Below are 17,553 nucleotides of genomic sequence, written 5' to 3' on the forward strand. Positions count from 1 at the left end.
TATAATGGCAAAAATCACTTGGGCAAACAATTGCAGTCACTCCATTCATTACTCCAATCCCTCATTTTTGACATCCATCATGGCGTCTCAAAGGTATTAGATGTAGCTACAAAGGATCAATAGAGTAGCTGTTTTAATGCATGTTAATACACTGGTTAAATGAAAGCACAGCTTCTGCAGTGGTCGAGTTTGCATTTGAGCGTTTCTCATCTGTGGGTGCTTCTAACTTTAAACAGTCAGAAGCCTGAATGTTATATTAACTCGCCACTGAACTACCGTTGGCTGAGAGTTGGCCTAGCAAACAGACTAGCTGTTAGCGATGTACCAAGTATCTCTCACTCAAAGGCAGCTGGAAAATGAAAGAATTGAAACAGACTGTTGTTTGACTTCAGAGCAGCACTCCTTCTAAAGCTACTGTTCATATTGCAGATACTTATAGGAAAAACGACAAAGTCACAGGGAAGGAGATATAGGCCATTGTCTGCGTGGTCAATAGGCTGCATTTGTGCACACAAAGTTTTTACGTGCTTGGGCTTTTGCCACAAATTAAGCGCCACTCATAATCACTCACTGCCACATCGATTGGCTGATCTTGTTACAGACTTGTACGTGCAGCACTTTGTAGCCATCAGAAATCCTGACACTGCAAAAAGAGAATAAATGAGCCTCTCAGAAAGATTATAAACAACACAAGCTCTGCAGACAACGGCAGCTGGCAGCTACTGCTTGAAAGTTAGAATATTGAGACTGATGGACAGCATGGATTGCAGGTGTCAATATGTTTTTGCTTCAAATTTTGAGGCAAAATCCAGAAAGTTCTTTTATTTTTCAGTTTCTTCTTTGAGAAATGAGAGCTGTTCCCTCAGTACACTCACAATCAAACCTCCAGCTTTATTTTAAATGCCATTCATCCTGTCATATTTGTGCAAGATTTATTTTTGTCTGAATAAGCCCAAATTCTTCATTCTTTAACTTTCAAAGTATGGTGTCACTTTGCCGTCCAGACTGCCTTTTTTGTATTGTTTCTCCTCCATATTGGTGTTATCTGGGATGCCTCAACCTTCTCTTCCATTTCCTGCTGAGCAGCCACAAGCATTAAGACTCCAGGGGTCCTGTTTTTATCTCCTGACTTTATCCTGGACTAGAAAAAAAGTCCCTGCTCATTGAACTCTCACTGCCACAATCACTCTATAATACAGTACCCTGCTAAAGTACTTAAACCCATTGAACTCTTTCACCTTTTTCTTAGAGTAAGAACAGTTTCAATGGATTTTTGTGCTAGAAAACCCAAAGTAGAAGATAAATGTGAAGTGCAAGTAAAGTTGCATTTGTTTTTAAAAAGAAATGATTGAAAACAAAATTGTAAACATGTGGAATACATATATCATTAGCCAGTATTCACTCTATGTAATGAGAGCCAGTACCTCTGCAGTTAAAGCTGCAAGTGTTTTACAGTATTGTTGGTCTAGTTCCTAGTGCAAATATCTTGTGCACTTGAAATAAGACATGCATGAAGTGAACTCTGGTTCGGAATGAGACCCCTCCAAAAGCAAGGAAGTGGACTATAGTGCAGGGCATTCTGGGTAAACATAACCAAAACAAATGTGAGAGTTTGGCCCCTGCAGGAGAAATGGTGAATGGTCTTTTACCAAACACTAAAGAGAAATCCTACAACTGCTAAAATCTGATGCCACTCCATGTCTGTTTACATTTTATGAAGAGGGAAGTTGCAATCAGTGTCTTCTTCAGAGGTTTTCATGTCGGTTCCTTTAGTGGTTCATGGAATAATGCCACAGCAGACTAGAAGGGGAACAGGTTTTTCAATTAGTTTGGATCTTTTGACACAGTGCAGAGTGAAAGAAAACTACAGCGACTGAAAATGTAACAAATGTTGCAATTTTGGTCCCCAGTCACACCGAGTCTACTGGTGTGAAAAGACCCTAATTGAGCTGCCCTCTCTTTTAGGGCAGTTTCAGTTTCAACTCTTTTAATAAGACGATAGAAGTTGGCTTGTAATATTGAATTGTAATCAGAAATGTATATGTTTCTTAAACTTATTGAGAATAAAACTGACAAATATGAATGAGTAGAGCTGCATTTAGGATTCAACCAGATAAAGACAAAGAGAATGTCAGTAGAAAGAACGAGAGGGAAGTAAAAGGAATGTAAAGGGCCGGATGCAACATGATGCAATGGTATGAAAGTTTTGACATGACTTCATCTACTAACATTTATCAATTTTTCATTTTTCAAAGAAGACATGAGTAGGGTGAATGCGGATCCATCTCTGAAAACTAAACTTTCACCAAAGTAGGTTTTGCGCCCTGAACCCCAGGAACATGACTCGGAGAAGAGAGAAGAGACTGAACTCTCACTGGTGAGCGAGTGTGTGTGTGTGTGTGTGTGTGCGTGTGTGTGCGTGTGTGTGTGTGTGTAGCCCAGCCTCACCTTCTGTCAGGCAGAATGGGAACCCTCCAGCCTTTGATGAAGCTCAGAGCGTTGTCTGTGAGCTCCACCTGCAGGGGGAGCTTGGGCACCCAGACGGTGAGCTCCAGCGGCGCACTCAGGTGCTCGTAGCTGAAGATGACTCGAGCGTTCATGGAGCCCCGCGTCTCCTTACCGTTGACGAACACGTAGTCGCAATTCATGGAGACCTGGAAGAGATCACGGTCAGCCGTCAGAGGCCATCTATATGGTAATGGTCACATCGGCCGGGGGAGTGAATCTGAAGATTTGTGATGATACGCACGGCACAGCGTGGAGTTTCTGCTACAAATCACAGTAGAACACTTCATAAGTTTGGGCAGAAACAGAACATGCATTTGCTTCCCATGAAAGTAATCAGATGCACTCCAGAGGTATGAAGATTTGATTTCTTTTTACTTTCTATTCCTGTATGGATTGGTCAATATTGTGTAGATTGATTAGAAACAGAGTTTACTTTAGTTGTATTTATTCATTAACATGTAATTTAGTTTTGCCTTATTTTAACTTTACTTCAGTATTTGCATTAGAAACCAGATAAAAATACCTGGTAAGATTTTGAGTTTTGCAGTATATAAGGCAGTATTTATGCTAAATGGGTGTAATAATTATTGAATAGTGAATAAAAGTGAGAAAGAACTCAAAAAGGTTGTTGTTTCTTAACTGGGAAGCTACATTTAACAGCAAGAGGGAAGTCTTACTTTAAGTGTACCAACACATTTGCTGTAGAAACTAAAAATACTTGGTAAGTGACAGTCTGTTCTATTACTATCAAATCAGAAGTCTTCCACATGGTTGTCAGTCATAACATGAACATAAAATGTTTTTATAGTAATTTAGCTGAAGTCACGATCAACAAAACAAAATTTCATTCTTGAAAAATGTTAGTTTAAGTGCAATTAATCCATGAGTTTGACTTTATTGGGTTGTTAAAATTAATGAGATGTTACATTTTAAATGCAACTGTAGATCATTAAAGCACAATTACTGTGCACATTTTCCAGATATTAAAACAAAAGATGACTTCACAGGATTTACGCACCATAAAAAAAGTCTATTTTCTGAATGACCTCTGCAAACCCAAAACAAAACAAAAAAAATCGTATTTTTTACTTGTGGTCCAAGAGTTTGGAAGCTTTTTATATTCTGACCAACACGACATTCGAGGAGCCTGCCAGCATTGAGAGAAAATCTGGAATGAATCGGTGGAAATCAGCTGCTGTGTTGGGCCGCAGTGAGGAATCCAGAGGCGTCCTCGGCTCGGCAGAACAAAGCCGACAACAACTGCTGCAAACAAAAATGCTTACAGGCTGCGGGCTCCTCTCTAATCTCATTTGCAGCCTTTATACAGTCAAATTAGTGCTTCCAAGTAACCCCAGTGTTTGTTAAGCTTGTGCAGAGCAAATTAGGCGTTTACACCAACTCCCTGACACCAGAACCGTGTCGCCGTAATCGTCTATGAACAATTACACGTAATATGCCACGAGAAGCTCTTAGGCAAACATGTCACTCTTCTGACATTTAAGATGAACTTTGCTTAGACCTGCTCATAAATAAACATATTCACACATTTCACCTTTCACGACACATTCCTGTAATGGCATATCATTTGAGGCACAGAGAGCATGAATTCAATATATCGACTTTTCTAAATTTAACTCTAAACCATTTTTCAGATTTCCCATCAAATCAAAAACCCTCCACAGCTTCATTTGAATTATAATAAATACCGACCCCCTCCCCCACGTTCAACCCCCAACAGTAAATTATTAACTGCAGAGGAACTGGAGGGCTTTGCTTTTGGGTTCCTGCTAAAGATTTATCAGATGTTGGGAGGTGGCTGGCATTGTAATCAGAGGATCTAATCTGCGGCGAATGGAGGTCGGCCTGGCCAGTCTTCTCAGGGCTGGGGATTCATCATAACTGGGAAGAGGTCTGGGTAATATAATTTCCCACATGCAGACATCGCAGCTGGAGTGGAAGGCCTTGGGAAGATGACAGGGTCCCTCTCTTCGGCTCAGCTGATGCAATTTTTTATTTTTTTACTGAATTTAAAGACGAACTTCAAATTTCATAGATGTGACTTTAATATCTATAAACTAACCAATCATGGTGGTCTTATAAAATCAAATCTGTCTCATAACCTTTTGATAAACTTAATCCATATAAAGTTGGGGTCTTGATCTTTTCAGGGCTTTTAAAATTGCATTTCTATTTTACTTTAGGGATGAAATTTCACATAGGTTAACGCGGAGGCTCCAACTGCTTACCAAAGATAGTGTTGCAAGGTTTGCTGATTTGGCATGTATGCCGTTTTTTTCCCCCTGTTTTGTAAAAAACATGTATTCTCCAAGAAAATGTGACAAATTTTAAATAAGATGATAGGTTGCACAAAATCATTCTTAGATAATCAGATTTTAGTCTGGTCAGTTCTGTCTAGTTTGAACTCCTTTCAGAATGAGCTGTTTATCTTCTGAATTAATATTTTAGAAACCTTCCAGCTCCATCATGGTTGAGTCATGGGTCCTAGGCCCGCATAGGGAAGGCGTATAATAATTAAGCCGTATGCGAGTGTGAACTGTATTAAAATTAAAAGAAGCAGGAATGTATTTATGGGTTGGATGAAAAGGTTTAACTGTTCTCTCCTGCATGTCTCAGAGTTGAAGTTTAAGGCTCTGTCACTTTGAATCCAGACAAACTGCTGCTGGCCACACCTCCATCAACCCAACACTTGCACTTGAAGTAAAAATAGCTGCAAACAGATGCACAATTAGTTTGCATCTGTTTGCAAACAGATGCAAACATCGTGGTTGTGCAGGTTGTGCTCCTGCACAACCACGATTCAGCCAGTGGTTCTTGGATGGTAAGTCAACAATAAAACAATTTTATTTTCCAGCAAGGTTTTTGAAACAGCTCACCAGACACCAAAAAAAAAAAACCCTAATAAAATGACTTTTTGTTTTACAAAGACTGCTGATTTTTTATAAAGTCAATTAGACAGTTTCTAGCAGCAAAAAACCCAAATGGAACTACAAAAATGTACAATATCTGAATTTTGCATAATGGGTCCCTTTTTTACCAAACATCCAGTGCGAATGTGTAAATATATGTATTTTTTTAATATAAAAAGTCCCAACTATGTTAAGCTACTGTTAAAAGTTCTCTCATTATGGTAGGAATTGGAAGCTGTATTTTCTGAGGTGGCAAAAATGATAAGAACTACTGATATATACGATCAGAGCTACAAGATAAACAGAAAACTCAACACCATAACCCCCAGCCAGCTATGATTAATCACAGTAGAGAGTGCTGACAGCATGAGCCTGGCGCATCCCCACCAACTGCCCGAAAAAAAAAAAAAAACCTTCCCGGAGAGCTCCGGCAGCCCTTTAGCTCCTGCAGCTACAGCCGCCGATAAACTTGGCCAGCTAATTGCAAGTCAAAAGCTGTTAGCGACTCTGGGTATCAGTGGTCCTGCGGGGGCTCGCTGAGGAGGGCTTTCACACTCTGAGCCACCACATGCCGTCACACGGCTGCTAATACTGTGTGGCATCCTCCGTGGGGCCGGCAGATTGCCTGGGTGTAGACGGATCGTCGGAGCGCCGCCTCAGATCCGTAGCTGATCTTGGAGCACAGCATCGAGGACCAGTCGGGTTAATGTGAAGGTGAAAACACCGAAGGGCGTTTCACACATTTATTCCATGACATTAACTGAACTAATTTCCCAAATAAAGGCAGCAGTTTCTGTCCTTTCAGTGATTTTACCCTAACGAGAACTCTCACACGGCATCGCTGATGATGCTGTGTAAGTTAGTTCACCCACATCTTGCAGAGACAGCAGTGTGATGCTAGTATTCTGCCATTAAATGAACTGAAAGGATTGTTTAGTGTGGTTCTGTAATAGTTTTCTTACATGTGGCATCATATCCCATTGAATTTGTGGAAAACTGAATAAATCTTATGAGAATTGGAAGGCTCAAACATGTTCACTATGCCAATTTTCTTACTCATGCTAACTTGGAAGATTAAATCCTTTTCAAAATTTGAAAAACTTATTTTCCACAAAATATTGTTCAGATGAAAGAAAGATCTCTGTTGAGGTTCCTTTAGGCAGGGGATCAGTATGAGGTTTGAATTAAGACCGCTGTTTTTTTGTATTTCTGTTTTTTGTAACTTGTAGTGATCCGGACAGGTAATGTCCTACTTATAACACCTAAAAAAGTTCAAAACCACCTAATGATTTATGCCTCATTTGAATTTGTGTTTAGTATGCTCCACTTTGACAAACAATAAAGACAATCAAACAACAAGAGCATAAATGGGTAAAAAATAAAAATAAAAAAATTGAGCCATCCTGTTCGACACTCACTCACACTGCAGTGTAACAGAAATCCTCCCAGATTTTGCTTTAAAATTAAATGTTGAACTAAATTAATTGCTCTGACATTTTAACAAATGGCGTCGTCATTTAGGGGTAATGCATGCGTTTCGGCGCAGACAGAGCTGACATATGGTTAGCACTGCAGGGACCGTGTCTTGTGGTTGTTTTGACATTTTTTTTCTCTGTGTGATGAATATTATGTGTTTGCTTGAGGAGCGCCACTGTCAGCGAGTTCATTTAGCTCGGTTAGCTAAATGAAGCAGCCCCCATTAGCCTGTTGATGGTATTATTGATGATGAAAATTTTCCATTGTTTGGATGACCTTTGAACTTAAAAGCTGTTTGTTTAAATGTAATAAGGAACAATCACCACTTCATGAGGCTACCAGAATTTTTTTCCTCTAACCTCTGCAAGTATTTTACCATCAGGACACATTAGTTTTATATTCCAAAGATTGTAAATGTCCAAGTGTGCTCCAGTTCTCACAGTAATTATTAAATACAAACATGGCCTTAATCGGAGATCTTGAACTACGGTCCACGTTAAATTCATGGTACTACCAAAGGTAAATGTGTCACACTGACAGAGAGGAGAAAAACATGCAGGGTACTGTAGGCATGCAGGATGAACACAGGCGTGTGATGTGATGTGCAGACACAGGGCCTTATCTCTGGCTTCAGATGGGGTTACGTGAGTCAGATCCCCACAGGAGACAATGATCAGTGGGGGACGGTCAGAGTTGTCCACCACGGCCAGCAAATCCTCCCTACCCCCTGAAATGCTGTCACGCTTTTTTCCCCTTGGTCGTTCCACCTTCTACAGCAGCCGTGCACGAACACACACAGGTTCACGTACACACAAAAACTGGCTTATCTGCTACAGGCTCTACATGCACACTGCAGCTTAGTTATTTCCAGAGAAGAAAGAACTAAATAAATAAAAGCGACAGTAAAGAAAAATGACAGCCTCCCACCTATTTTTACTCCCAGAGTTTGAAGGAAAAATACAACAGCCAGTGGGTTGGTAAATATCCAAATGAGAGCAAGAGGTTTGAAATAAAGTTATACTACCGTAAGAGTGGAAGCGTATTGTAGTTTTTGTTAAAGTGTTTGAGCTAAGGGCCTTTGTAATGAAAGCAGTCCAGTCCTTACCAGGTACCTACATTTTACCTCAGAGTATCTCCAGGGTATTTACAGGTTAACCTATAGGGTAGTGTTTCCCAACCCTGGTTTTCAAGGCACAATACCCTGTATGTTTTAGATGTTTCTCTGCTGTCAAACACCTGATTCAGCTGATTTGCAGTTCAGCAAATACATGTCAATTGAAACCACCTGGACTGAAGTAAGGAAACACCTAAAATATGCAGGGCAGTGTGCCTTGAGGACCAGGTTTGGGAAACACTGCAATAGGGTATATTCCTGCAGGATTCCTATTGACAACTTGCTGGGTAACTAACAGACTTTTAGGCTACCTATGGGGTACTAATAGAAATGCCTACAGGATTTTTTAAGGGTACTTACATTGTACCTAAAGGGTTTTGCTGGCTAACTTACAGGTTACCCATATGATCCCAACAGGGAACTAGAAAGATTGTCTTTGGGTACATATTGAGTCAGTAAGGGCAGTTGTACTTGAGATTTTAGATGGCATGTGATTAAAGGGTACCTTTTAGAGTAGTAGGGTGATGCTTTCATCACCTAACTACTGGGGATAGATTTAGGCTACTTAGACTTCTCACCTAACACGTGCATAAAATTGACTTACAAGGTTTCTTTAGCAAACTTAATGAGATCTGGGAGGTGATCAAAGGGTGCCCAAGAGAATCACTGCAAGGTCCTTTTAAGGTCATGCAGGGCATCAACAGAGTACCTAATACCTGTTTAAGCCCTTTCTCACAGGTGTGACTTTAACTGATTCTTTCCTAGTCAGCCCCAGCCAGATTTGTCTGCATGTGCAAATCTTCTCTGTTGTTTGGAACCACTACAGGGTTGTACAAACTGGACCTAATTGGATGTTCTGCACAAGTGATTTGATTGGCAACAAGCTGCTTTCGTTGATTTATCTACCACAAATTGGGAGGTTTATGTGACTATCAGTGAAGGTGGTACTTGCAAACTCCTCATACAACAAAAATGTAACCACCATTTTCAGTTCACAACAAGGATGCAGTAAATGGTGAGATGAATAAATCTAATGAGAGAATTTTGGAGAAACTGGCTGCCCAGGGGTACATCCACAAAATGATATTGGACCATTGACACCCAGGAATGTGAGCCCACCCACAGTTTCACATTCCTTCCCATATTCACATATACTTAGTGAGGAACACACTGCCAATGGAGACACACCCAACCTGGCTATAACCAAACCAAACATTAACTGGCTACAGTGATACTTGACAATGGAGAAGGGACTTTAGAATACTTATAGGTATTTAACAGATGCCTACTGACTACTGGCTACTTACAGGGCTTCTTTAACCAAATTACAGAGATCTGTGGGGTAATTCAAGGGTACCCACGAGAATTGTTACATGATACTTTCAGGGTACCAACAGAATATCTATTGGGATACCTTCAGAGTACTTACAGTGCTCTGAAGGTAACGGTAGGATACTTATAGGGTACCTAGCAGAAACCAGAGACCTATGAAGTAATTACAGGGTGCCAAGGAGAACAGATCTATGATAATTTAAGGGTATCAACAGGATAGGATAGCCACAGGGTACTTACAGGAAAGGAAGTCACATCACAATACAATGCAGACTTCATTCTATTGAGGTCTGCATTGTTACTCAATGGAGACTACTACTCAATGCAGAAAACTACTGAGAACCCTAGGTACCCAGTAGTTTTCATGGGTTGGTTCCCAGTCTCTCCAGCCTCACCAGAACCCCTTTTATCCATTCTGAGGGTCGTTTTATTGAACTGTCATGACTCATGTATTTCCTAAGCTTGAAGGGCTCATTTTAAATTAGCCGAGAATGTTCAATGGCAGGATCGTCGAAGCAAGTCCACTCAATATCACACGGCCCGCTGCCTTGTCTTTAATGGATCATGAAAAATGATGAATGACGTGCTGAGGCCAGCCATCCCCCTGCAACACCTGCTCTCTTCTACTGACAACACAATGCAATGCAACCGAAGCCCCAACACCCCCACCTTCAAGACACAAGTCTATACAGTTGATACATTGATCAAAAACCTGCCATGGCCCTCATTTATAATTTAATTTGCTCTCTCCCAAGCATATAAGTTACTAACATGTACAAACTCTAGTACAAGATGTGAAGAGCACAAAGAGAAGTTGGTCCAGTAGACAAGAGAGAGAATACACTGGACATATGCAGGAGCCGACAGAGCACAATAAGAGCTAATGGCGTCATGGCCCCGGTCTGTAAAATCTGCCTGAGTCGACCTTCAGGAGCTGCTCGACCATGGAGAGAGCTTTCATTAATCTGACTCCATGTGATTATCACTGAGAACAGATTCCTTATTCTTGAAATGGAAGAAATGAGTGGGCTAAAATGTAAAGATTTCACTTAGGGGAAGCCAGTAATGAACCTGACAACTTAAAGTTGATTACATTCTGACCTCCTGCTCGCTCAGATTTCATTTATATGTATATATGCTCCCGTGTTCAAACTGTCCCAATACCTTTAAATAAGATCCAGGGGTTGGAGACATTATAAAGCAGAAACAGGTTCAAAAGGAATGATTTTTTTTTTTTTGCTGCTTGTCAGGTTCTCTGGTAAAGGCAGAAGTTGACTTAAAAACAACCTTTTTTTTGTTCATATTTGCTGCAGCTGTCACTGCGGCCCTGACTGAAAAACATGAGGCAGACGATATGTGAAAAACTAAATTTGGCTCCTCCTAGTCTCTCTCTAATGCACAAACTCGTGAAAGCCTGGAAGAATCATCTAACCCCAGTGAGTCAGTGCAGTTACTGTGGTTACAAGCCTTCACAAGCAGCTTCAAAGGTAGCCTAATTCGCCAGAGTTATGCTTTAAGCATGTTTTTATCCAGAAACATACATTAAAAACAGGTTTTACTATAATTAGGAGATGGTGCTGTTTGTATCATTATAGCATCTGATAAATAACTATGCAAGTTTGGACTTTTTAAGGCAGAATCAGCTTCACAAAAACAACACAGTATACTATAATTCTTCTTATTTTTAAAGGTAATGATGATTTGTTTTTAAAGTTATGCACACACTCTTTCAGAGGAACAAATATGGTTTCAGCTCCTTTTTGTTTGTACCTCCAGAGAATCTTCAGTGGATGTGTTTTGTTTGGGGTTAATTACATTTTCTTTTCTAAACTGAATAGATTTTATTGTACAACCTACAAAAAAAAAGACAGAAAAATCCTGTTTAACAAGGTTATTGTGATGCAGAACCAAAATGCTCTCAAACAAACAAGATAAAAAAAGAAAGGTAGTTTGTGATTTATTTTCATCTCTAAATGACTGCTTTCTGAAGCGTTAGTCTCCTTAGTTTCTTAAAAAACAAAATCAACACTAAACACAAGGAAAAGCAGTCATAATTGCCAAAAAGGAGAGGAAACTGCAGATCAGTACATGGATGCATTAACTGTCTGACTGTAATGTTTCAAGTCCCATGCATTGAAACTCTGAAAAGTAACATATTTGGACATTTGAATGGCCATTCTCTGCCTTATATCAGTTTTAATGACCATTAGAGTTTCAACTGTCACTTGTGTGTCTGTGGTGTGGATCCTCTTTGTTTCAAGTTGAACAAGTCACTTCTGAGAAGATGAATTGGTTAAACACCAGCTGAACAAAAACTGCCCTTAAATCAAAGTGAAAACCCCCCACATCAGTTTCCACCGCCACAGTTTGAAAATGTATCACTAGGATGCAACATCGATTGGAAAACATCAACCCAGATTCTCCAATATGCTCAAATGGACTGAAGTGGTCATTATCTTGTGCTTAAAAAGAAATGTATTTGTCATTAAATGAAAATCAATGGATTTCTCGTTCCTGGCAGCAGTAATTCCCACATTCAAACTGTGATAAGACAGCTTTGAGAGTGTTACATATAAAATAACTATAAACACATCTGCCTATCTTATGGTTTTGGAAAAGCAGATGGTTTGGCTGTGGGGATGAGCTATTTATCCATATTTTTGTTACTTTTGGCTCCAAACAGTCATTAAAATCATTTAAAAAAGAAAATTGGTGTACAATTGTTGTGAAAATGTAACACAAAGAGGCAGAAGGAAGAGAAGCTGCTGGAATGAACCCAGCAGGAAGGAACCGACACATGGTTGCTATGAGATGTCCTGCAGTAAGCTGCACAGATTACCAAAACAACCAGCAGCAACAGTGGCAGCATTTAGCATTTAGTTAAAAATTATAATAATATTTAATTCAGTTCATTTGTGCGGAAACATGTTGGGTTCTGAAACACAGATACAGATCAGAAACACACATGTTCTGCTCCTCCATGGTGACTCCACCACTCTACAATAATTTAAACAGCCACTTGACATTTATGAGTGACTAAATTTATGAACGATATTTGGCCTAAATCTAAATACACATATATAAGATCTCTTATGCAATTTGACTGTTTTAAAATATCATTCTTATTTATTATATTTGATTTTTTTCCCCCCACTGATTTGCGTTTATTCTTTTTTGCTGAATGAAATCTTACATTTAAAATGCAGTTACTTCAGGGGTATCAAGATCAATAGCTTTATTTTGATTGTGGCTTAAGCAAAATAACTGCTCTGGTTCAACAGATGCATAGTTTTTTGCCAGAACATCCAGAGGAAAAGAGCATGTCTTGGCAGCTGCAGTTTTATGTCTGACCTGCTCTGTGTGCCATCACTACTCAAAACATCCTGTTGATGGGCACTTACTAACAAATTAGTCATCAATAAATTCAAGAGTTTTACATAGATTCTTGTGAACTAGAAACTATGTAAAAGTGATTCCAGCTGCTTGCGAATAGTTGAAATCTATTAATAGCTAAACTACCTTTTTAAAAGTTCAAACAACAAAAATATCGTAATATGGACAGTGGAGACCATAAAAGCTAGCATGTACAGTCTTATTTACTTTTGTTTTTGAGGGTTCAGCCAATTTGTGCCAAGGAAATAAATGATGCTCCTGGATTGGTTGCTTTGCAAATGCCAGCCAATGGTGTGTCAAGTAGCATTGCATCTTGGCATTTCAGGTTCCCAAGCTGCATTGTCTTTTGAATATATTAGATATTCACTATGAAAAAGTTATCCAATGGACAAATATTCCATAAATAATCTGGATGCATTTTATTGAAAAATGTATGACTATTGAACCACATATAAGCAGGGGTTCACTGCATAGGGGGGTTTTGAGGTACACTTAATTTTTTGACACACAGCTTTTTTTTTCCATTTGGTTTTAATTTTTGCTCAATAAATAATGACAGTAAACTCTGGTGGCTGTGGTTTACAGTGTTTTTCAAAGTGGGGGCCACAGCTCACTGGAGAGTCAAAATTAAAATCTAACTGCATTTGAGGCTGAAAGTTAAAGATTTGAGCAAACATCTCCATTTCTGTCAGTTTTTGAAACTTATTTCAGAAAACTCCTCAGGTTATAGAAAGATGTTTTTTGAAAGACAGACTCAGTTTTAGATTTTTTTTTTAAAGGTCGCCTATAGGTCTTAAAGGGTGAAATTTAAAGAGCTGAAAACGAGAGTCAACTGAAGTGGTGGTGTTCGCACTACTGAATGTTTTAACATACATTACTCAACATTTACTTTCTCCTAAAAGGCTTCTCCCACCACACCACCACTTTCATTAATCTCACCAGTGCAAAACAGCACAATGACAGATCAATGCTCCCTATACAGTTGTCAACTATGGTTGTAGTTGACTGGAGTATAAAAACAATTGCACCGGCTCATGTATATTAGGGTTGTTGTAGGTAGAAAAAAAAGAAGAGTACATTTCTGCCAAAAAACTCAGAAATTCTGAGATCAAGCTCAGAAAATTTCTAGAAAACAACATGGACATTTCTGAGTTTTAGAACGTCATTAATTTGCTAGAAACAACGCAGAAATTTTCTAGAAAAAACATTGGTATTTCTGAACTTTTCAAATTTGAAAATTTCCAAGCTGTTGTCGACATTTTATGAGATTAATCTCAAAATGTCAAAATTTTTTCTTGCAAATTTTCAACTTTTGAATCTTTTGGCATAAATGGACTCCATTTTTTTCTATCTACAATGGCCCGAATGCACTGTCTGTTGTAGATGTGGCCTACAAGTTGTTGAATTCCAACTTCAATCAATTTAATTGAAGTATATAATTCTGGAGTTTTACTGTTTTCCTGCTGCTCTAGAAACAACTAGAAACTTGGTGGGAACTGTTCTGCAGGTTTGGCACTTCTAAAAGCATCTAATGGAGCTTTTACTGTTCATTTGTTTCGTTATCGATTTATATGTAGAATCATATCTACCTCCCCTGATCGCATCCAAGGCAGGAATCAAATCAAAAACACATGTGGGGCAGCTGGAAATGTCTTTTTTATGCTTTCCTGATGATGTGACTGTGGTTCTGTGGAGGGCTAAAGGGATTACATTTGCCCCGAATCACATCTCACAGACACAGGCATGGGGGAAATGTGGTTTACCGTACCTTTACGATGTCTTCATTAGACGACTTGCACTGCACAAAGGCTGAGACGTCGGCAACGGCTCCGTTCATCTCTATGGAGACCATTTTGACGGGAATAGCCACGGTGCGTCCGGTCAGAATGGCTGTGTTGATTATCTCTGTGTCCTGTAGGGAGAGAAGGGGAAAAACAGGCATTCATGACACAGTGAGAGGCAGGGAGTGATTTTCCTCCATAATTCATCATCGTGGGCGAAGTCCACATTTAAAAATCATTACCATGGCGGCCCCCGTGCCGTCCAGGTGACGCTCTCAGAGCCAGACCGCAGCTCGTTTCTGTGCACTTAAATATCTTTCCTTGGATTTCATCAACTGACATTTTCATTTCAAGGGCACTTTTCTCCCAATGAGTGAGTGGAAATAACAGAAAATGAGATTTGAAAGAACAGGAAAGTATTACCCTTTACTTTAATCATACAGAAAAGTCATTTTGGTTCCATATTGGGTCTAAAATTCAGGATAGACATTTAGAGTAGTGCACCACAGGGTGTGATGCATCTAACCTTTATATGATTGGAGTTATAGCACTTTAAGATGCTTCATATTGTCGTAACATGAATGAAAATGCTTTATGAGGCGTTTCAGTAATGCTTCCTTTTCCTTCATATGGTATATTTTGTTCTGCCCCTTCAGTAAAGGTTCTCGTTCTTCGCAAACTAATTTTTGGGTAGACCGAAGAAAATAACAGCAGCCATATTCAAAGAGATACCGTAGGTAGAATAGCTTCATTCAAGAACAAAAAGAGCAGAAAGGAGGATTTAAAATTCATCTAATACATAATTTCAGCTAGCTAGACTGACAAAGAGTAAATTTTCATAAAGTGTCTGTAAAATGAAGAATTAGAGGTTGTTGCAGTTATTTAAACTCACAATTTGATCCAAACTATTAAAAACTCTGAGCACCTGCTGACATTTTGTATACTAAATGATAAATATTGGAAAAATATTAGTGTCTTTTTTTCATGACAGTTCTTATTAAAACTGAGATCAGATAAACATCCAGACATCTGTCGGTCAATTAATGATTCTTGTAGGAAGAATGACACGTTTTTTTAATCACTTTTATTTTAAATAAATGTTTTCTTTCTTTTTCCTGACAACCCTGAATAAATACTGTTACAAATGGAATATTATCCTCTTTTTTAAATCCTCACAGATTTACTTAAACATATATGCACATTACTTATTTATGAGTTTTGGGGGGATATGTTTTCTCATTCTTGGCAAAATAGAAACCCTGGAGAGGGTCTAAATTTATGAAAGTCTCCTAAAACTAAAAATAGTACATTTAATTTTCAGCGCAGCTCTTTTTAATGAGTCTGCAGAGCGTACAGTAGCATCCCTCCCCTTGTGGGTTTAATCTAAACTGCAAGGCAAAGAAGTGTTTAGCAGTCAGAGGAGAATTACGCAACCTCTGCACTTATAATTTAACACACAAAACAAACATTTCACGACACTTGTGATGTTTGTGCTGGTTTTGTTTGACCCCCACTTGATATTTATTGTGCCAACCTCACCCAACTCTGGGATCGCTGCAGCCTCTGTCTAATAGTATAAATTTGCATTTATTTGCACTTCTTAAAACTAGAAATGTGCAAATTCATTTGTAAAGAGCTGGATTTACAAGCTGGGAGTAAACTTTCAATCTAGTTTGAAAAAGATACATAACTACATATCTGTAATGGTGCGTCTCTATTACAGCAGGGGTGTCCAAAATTTTGAAACATGGGCCAAAAATGTCAAGTTGAAACTACTCCAGCAGCAACATTTTATTTTATTTTTTTTAGCATTTTCATTACAATTGTAACTGCTCCATTTGCTGGCAGAGTAAGTTCATGCAGTAACATACAGGTACGCTACATGTCCATCTTACCTTGCAGATGAAATCTAGCTAAACTAATTTTGCTAGTTTGGCAGTATTGTCTCAAAATTGTAATTTTTGATTGCTTGATTACAATGTAATGTTATACTATTTATAAGCTAGAAGTGAGGTGAATGCTAGTTCTTAGCTTGTGGTTTGTTTATTGTTGTCATAGCAACTGCCTGTCAAGATTGCTTTTAGTTACAAAGTTCACGGAAGTGTGACATCACATGAGTACTATGTATAAAAAAATATATTTAATGCAAAAACATTTTAGCTTTAAGCATATAAGCATTCACGGACTCCCCTAGAAGAAGAGTTAGTCCCTGAAGGTCAAGTTTAAAGTGACTTTTAGTCACCTTTAGTTGCCATAGCAACTACTGATTCAGCATTTTCTGGATCACTGTCCAACATTAGTCAGTAGGTTCTTCTTTCTTATATCAAGAATGACGTGTCAAACACAGAAGAGTTAAAGAAGGAGGCTGTATGCTGAATTTTAAGCTTTAGCTGCATCTTTTATTTTCTCTCTAGATTAAAGGATTTTGTCATTTTTTTTTACCTTTTTTTTTTTTTTTTTTTTTTTGTCTAATTTCCACAGCGGATCCTATGTGGGTAACAGACTGGACTCTGGGGTAAAATCCTAATTGAAAGAGATCATCCTCCTAAGCTCCGCTCGCCGTTTTGGCATCTGGAGCGCATTCACCACACGGCACACTTTGCAGATAAATGTACGCTGCTATGGGAACTCTAATTATGCTCACCTGAAAAAAAAACCAGTCATCACTGCACAGAGTTATCATTTCAGTAATTACCATGTCTGCAAAAGGCAGCCAGATACCTGCCAGGTACAAAAACGTGCTTTGTTGATTTGGTACATACTGTTCTGAACTAATTTAAGTTTGGCTTCTTCAGTGTCTTTAACTATACAGAGCTGGGGTTTCCTAACTTTTTACCACAGGGGCCAAATTTGTTCCTGCAGGTGCCATTTTATCCCTTCCCAGCAAAAAATTGCACCGAAAATATTTTAAGGCAATTAAATGATTTCCTTCTTAAGAAATGACAGAAAAAGTGTCAGCTTACATCAAATGTCATTGCTGAAAGGCCAAATCTGTACCTTTCTCAAATTATTTAGTTTAGAC

General features: G+C 38.8%; 1 protein-coding gene across 2 annotated transcripts in view; it reads right to left on the bottom strand.

Moving 5' to 3' along the window:
• Positions 1–17,553, bottom strand: part of tmem132e (transmembrane protein 132E) — a 449,956-nt gene that overhangs the window by 33,994 nt on the left and 398,409 nt on the right. For both annotated transcript variants that reach the window (XM_008428504.3, XM_008428502.3), the window contains exons 5-6: positions 14,519–14,662; positions 2,449–2,654 (exon numbers count right to left, since the gene is read on the bottom strand). In XM_008428504.3, coding sequence (XP_008426726.2) covers positions 2,449–2,654; positions 14,519–14,662 — 350 coding nt within the window. The remainder of the gene's footprint in view (positions 1–2,448; positions 2,655–14,518; positions 14,663–17,553) is intronic.

This window comes from Poecilia reticulata, chromosome 14 (genome assembly GCF_904066995.2).
Source record: "Poecilia reticulata chromosome 14, P_reticulata-male-v2, whole genome shotgun sequence".
NCBI lineage: Eukaryota > Metazoa > Chordata > Actinopteri > Cyprinodontiformes > Poeciliidae > Poecilia > Poecilia reticulata.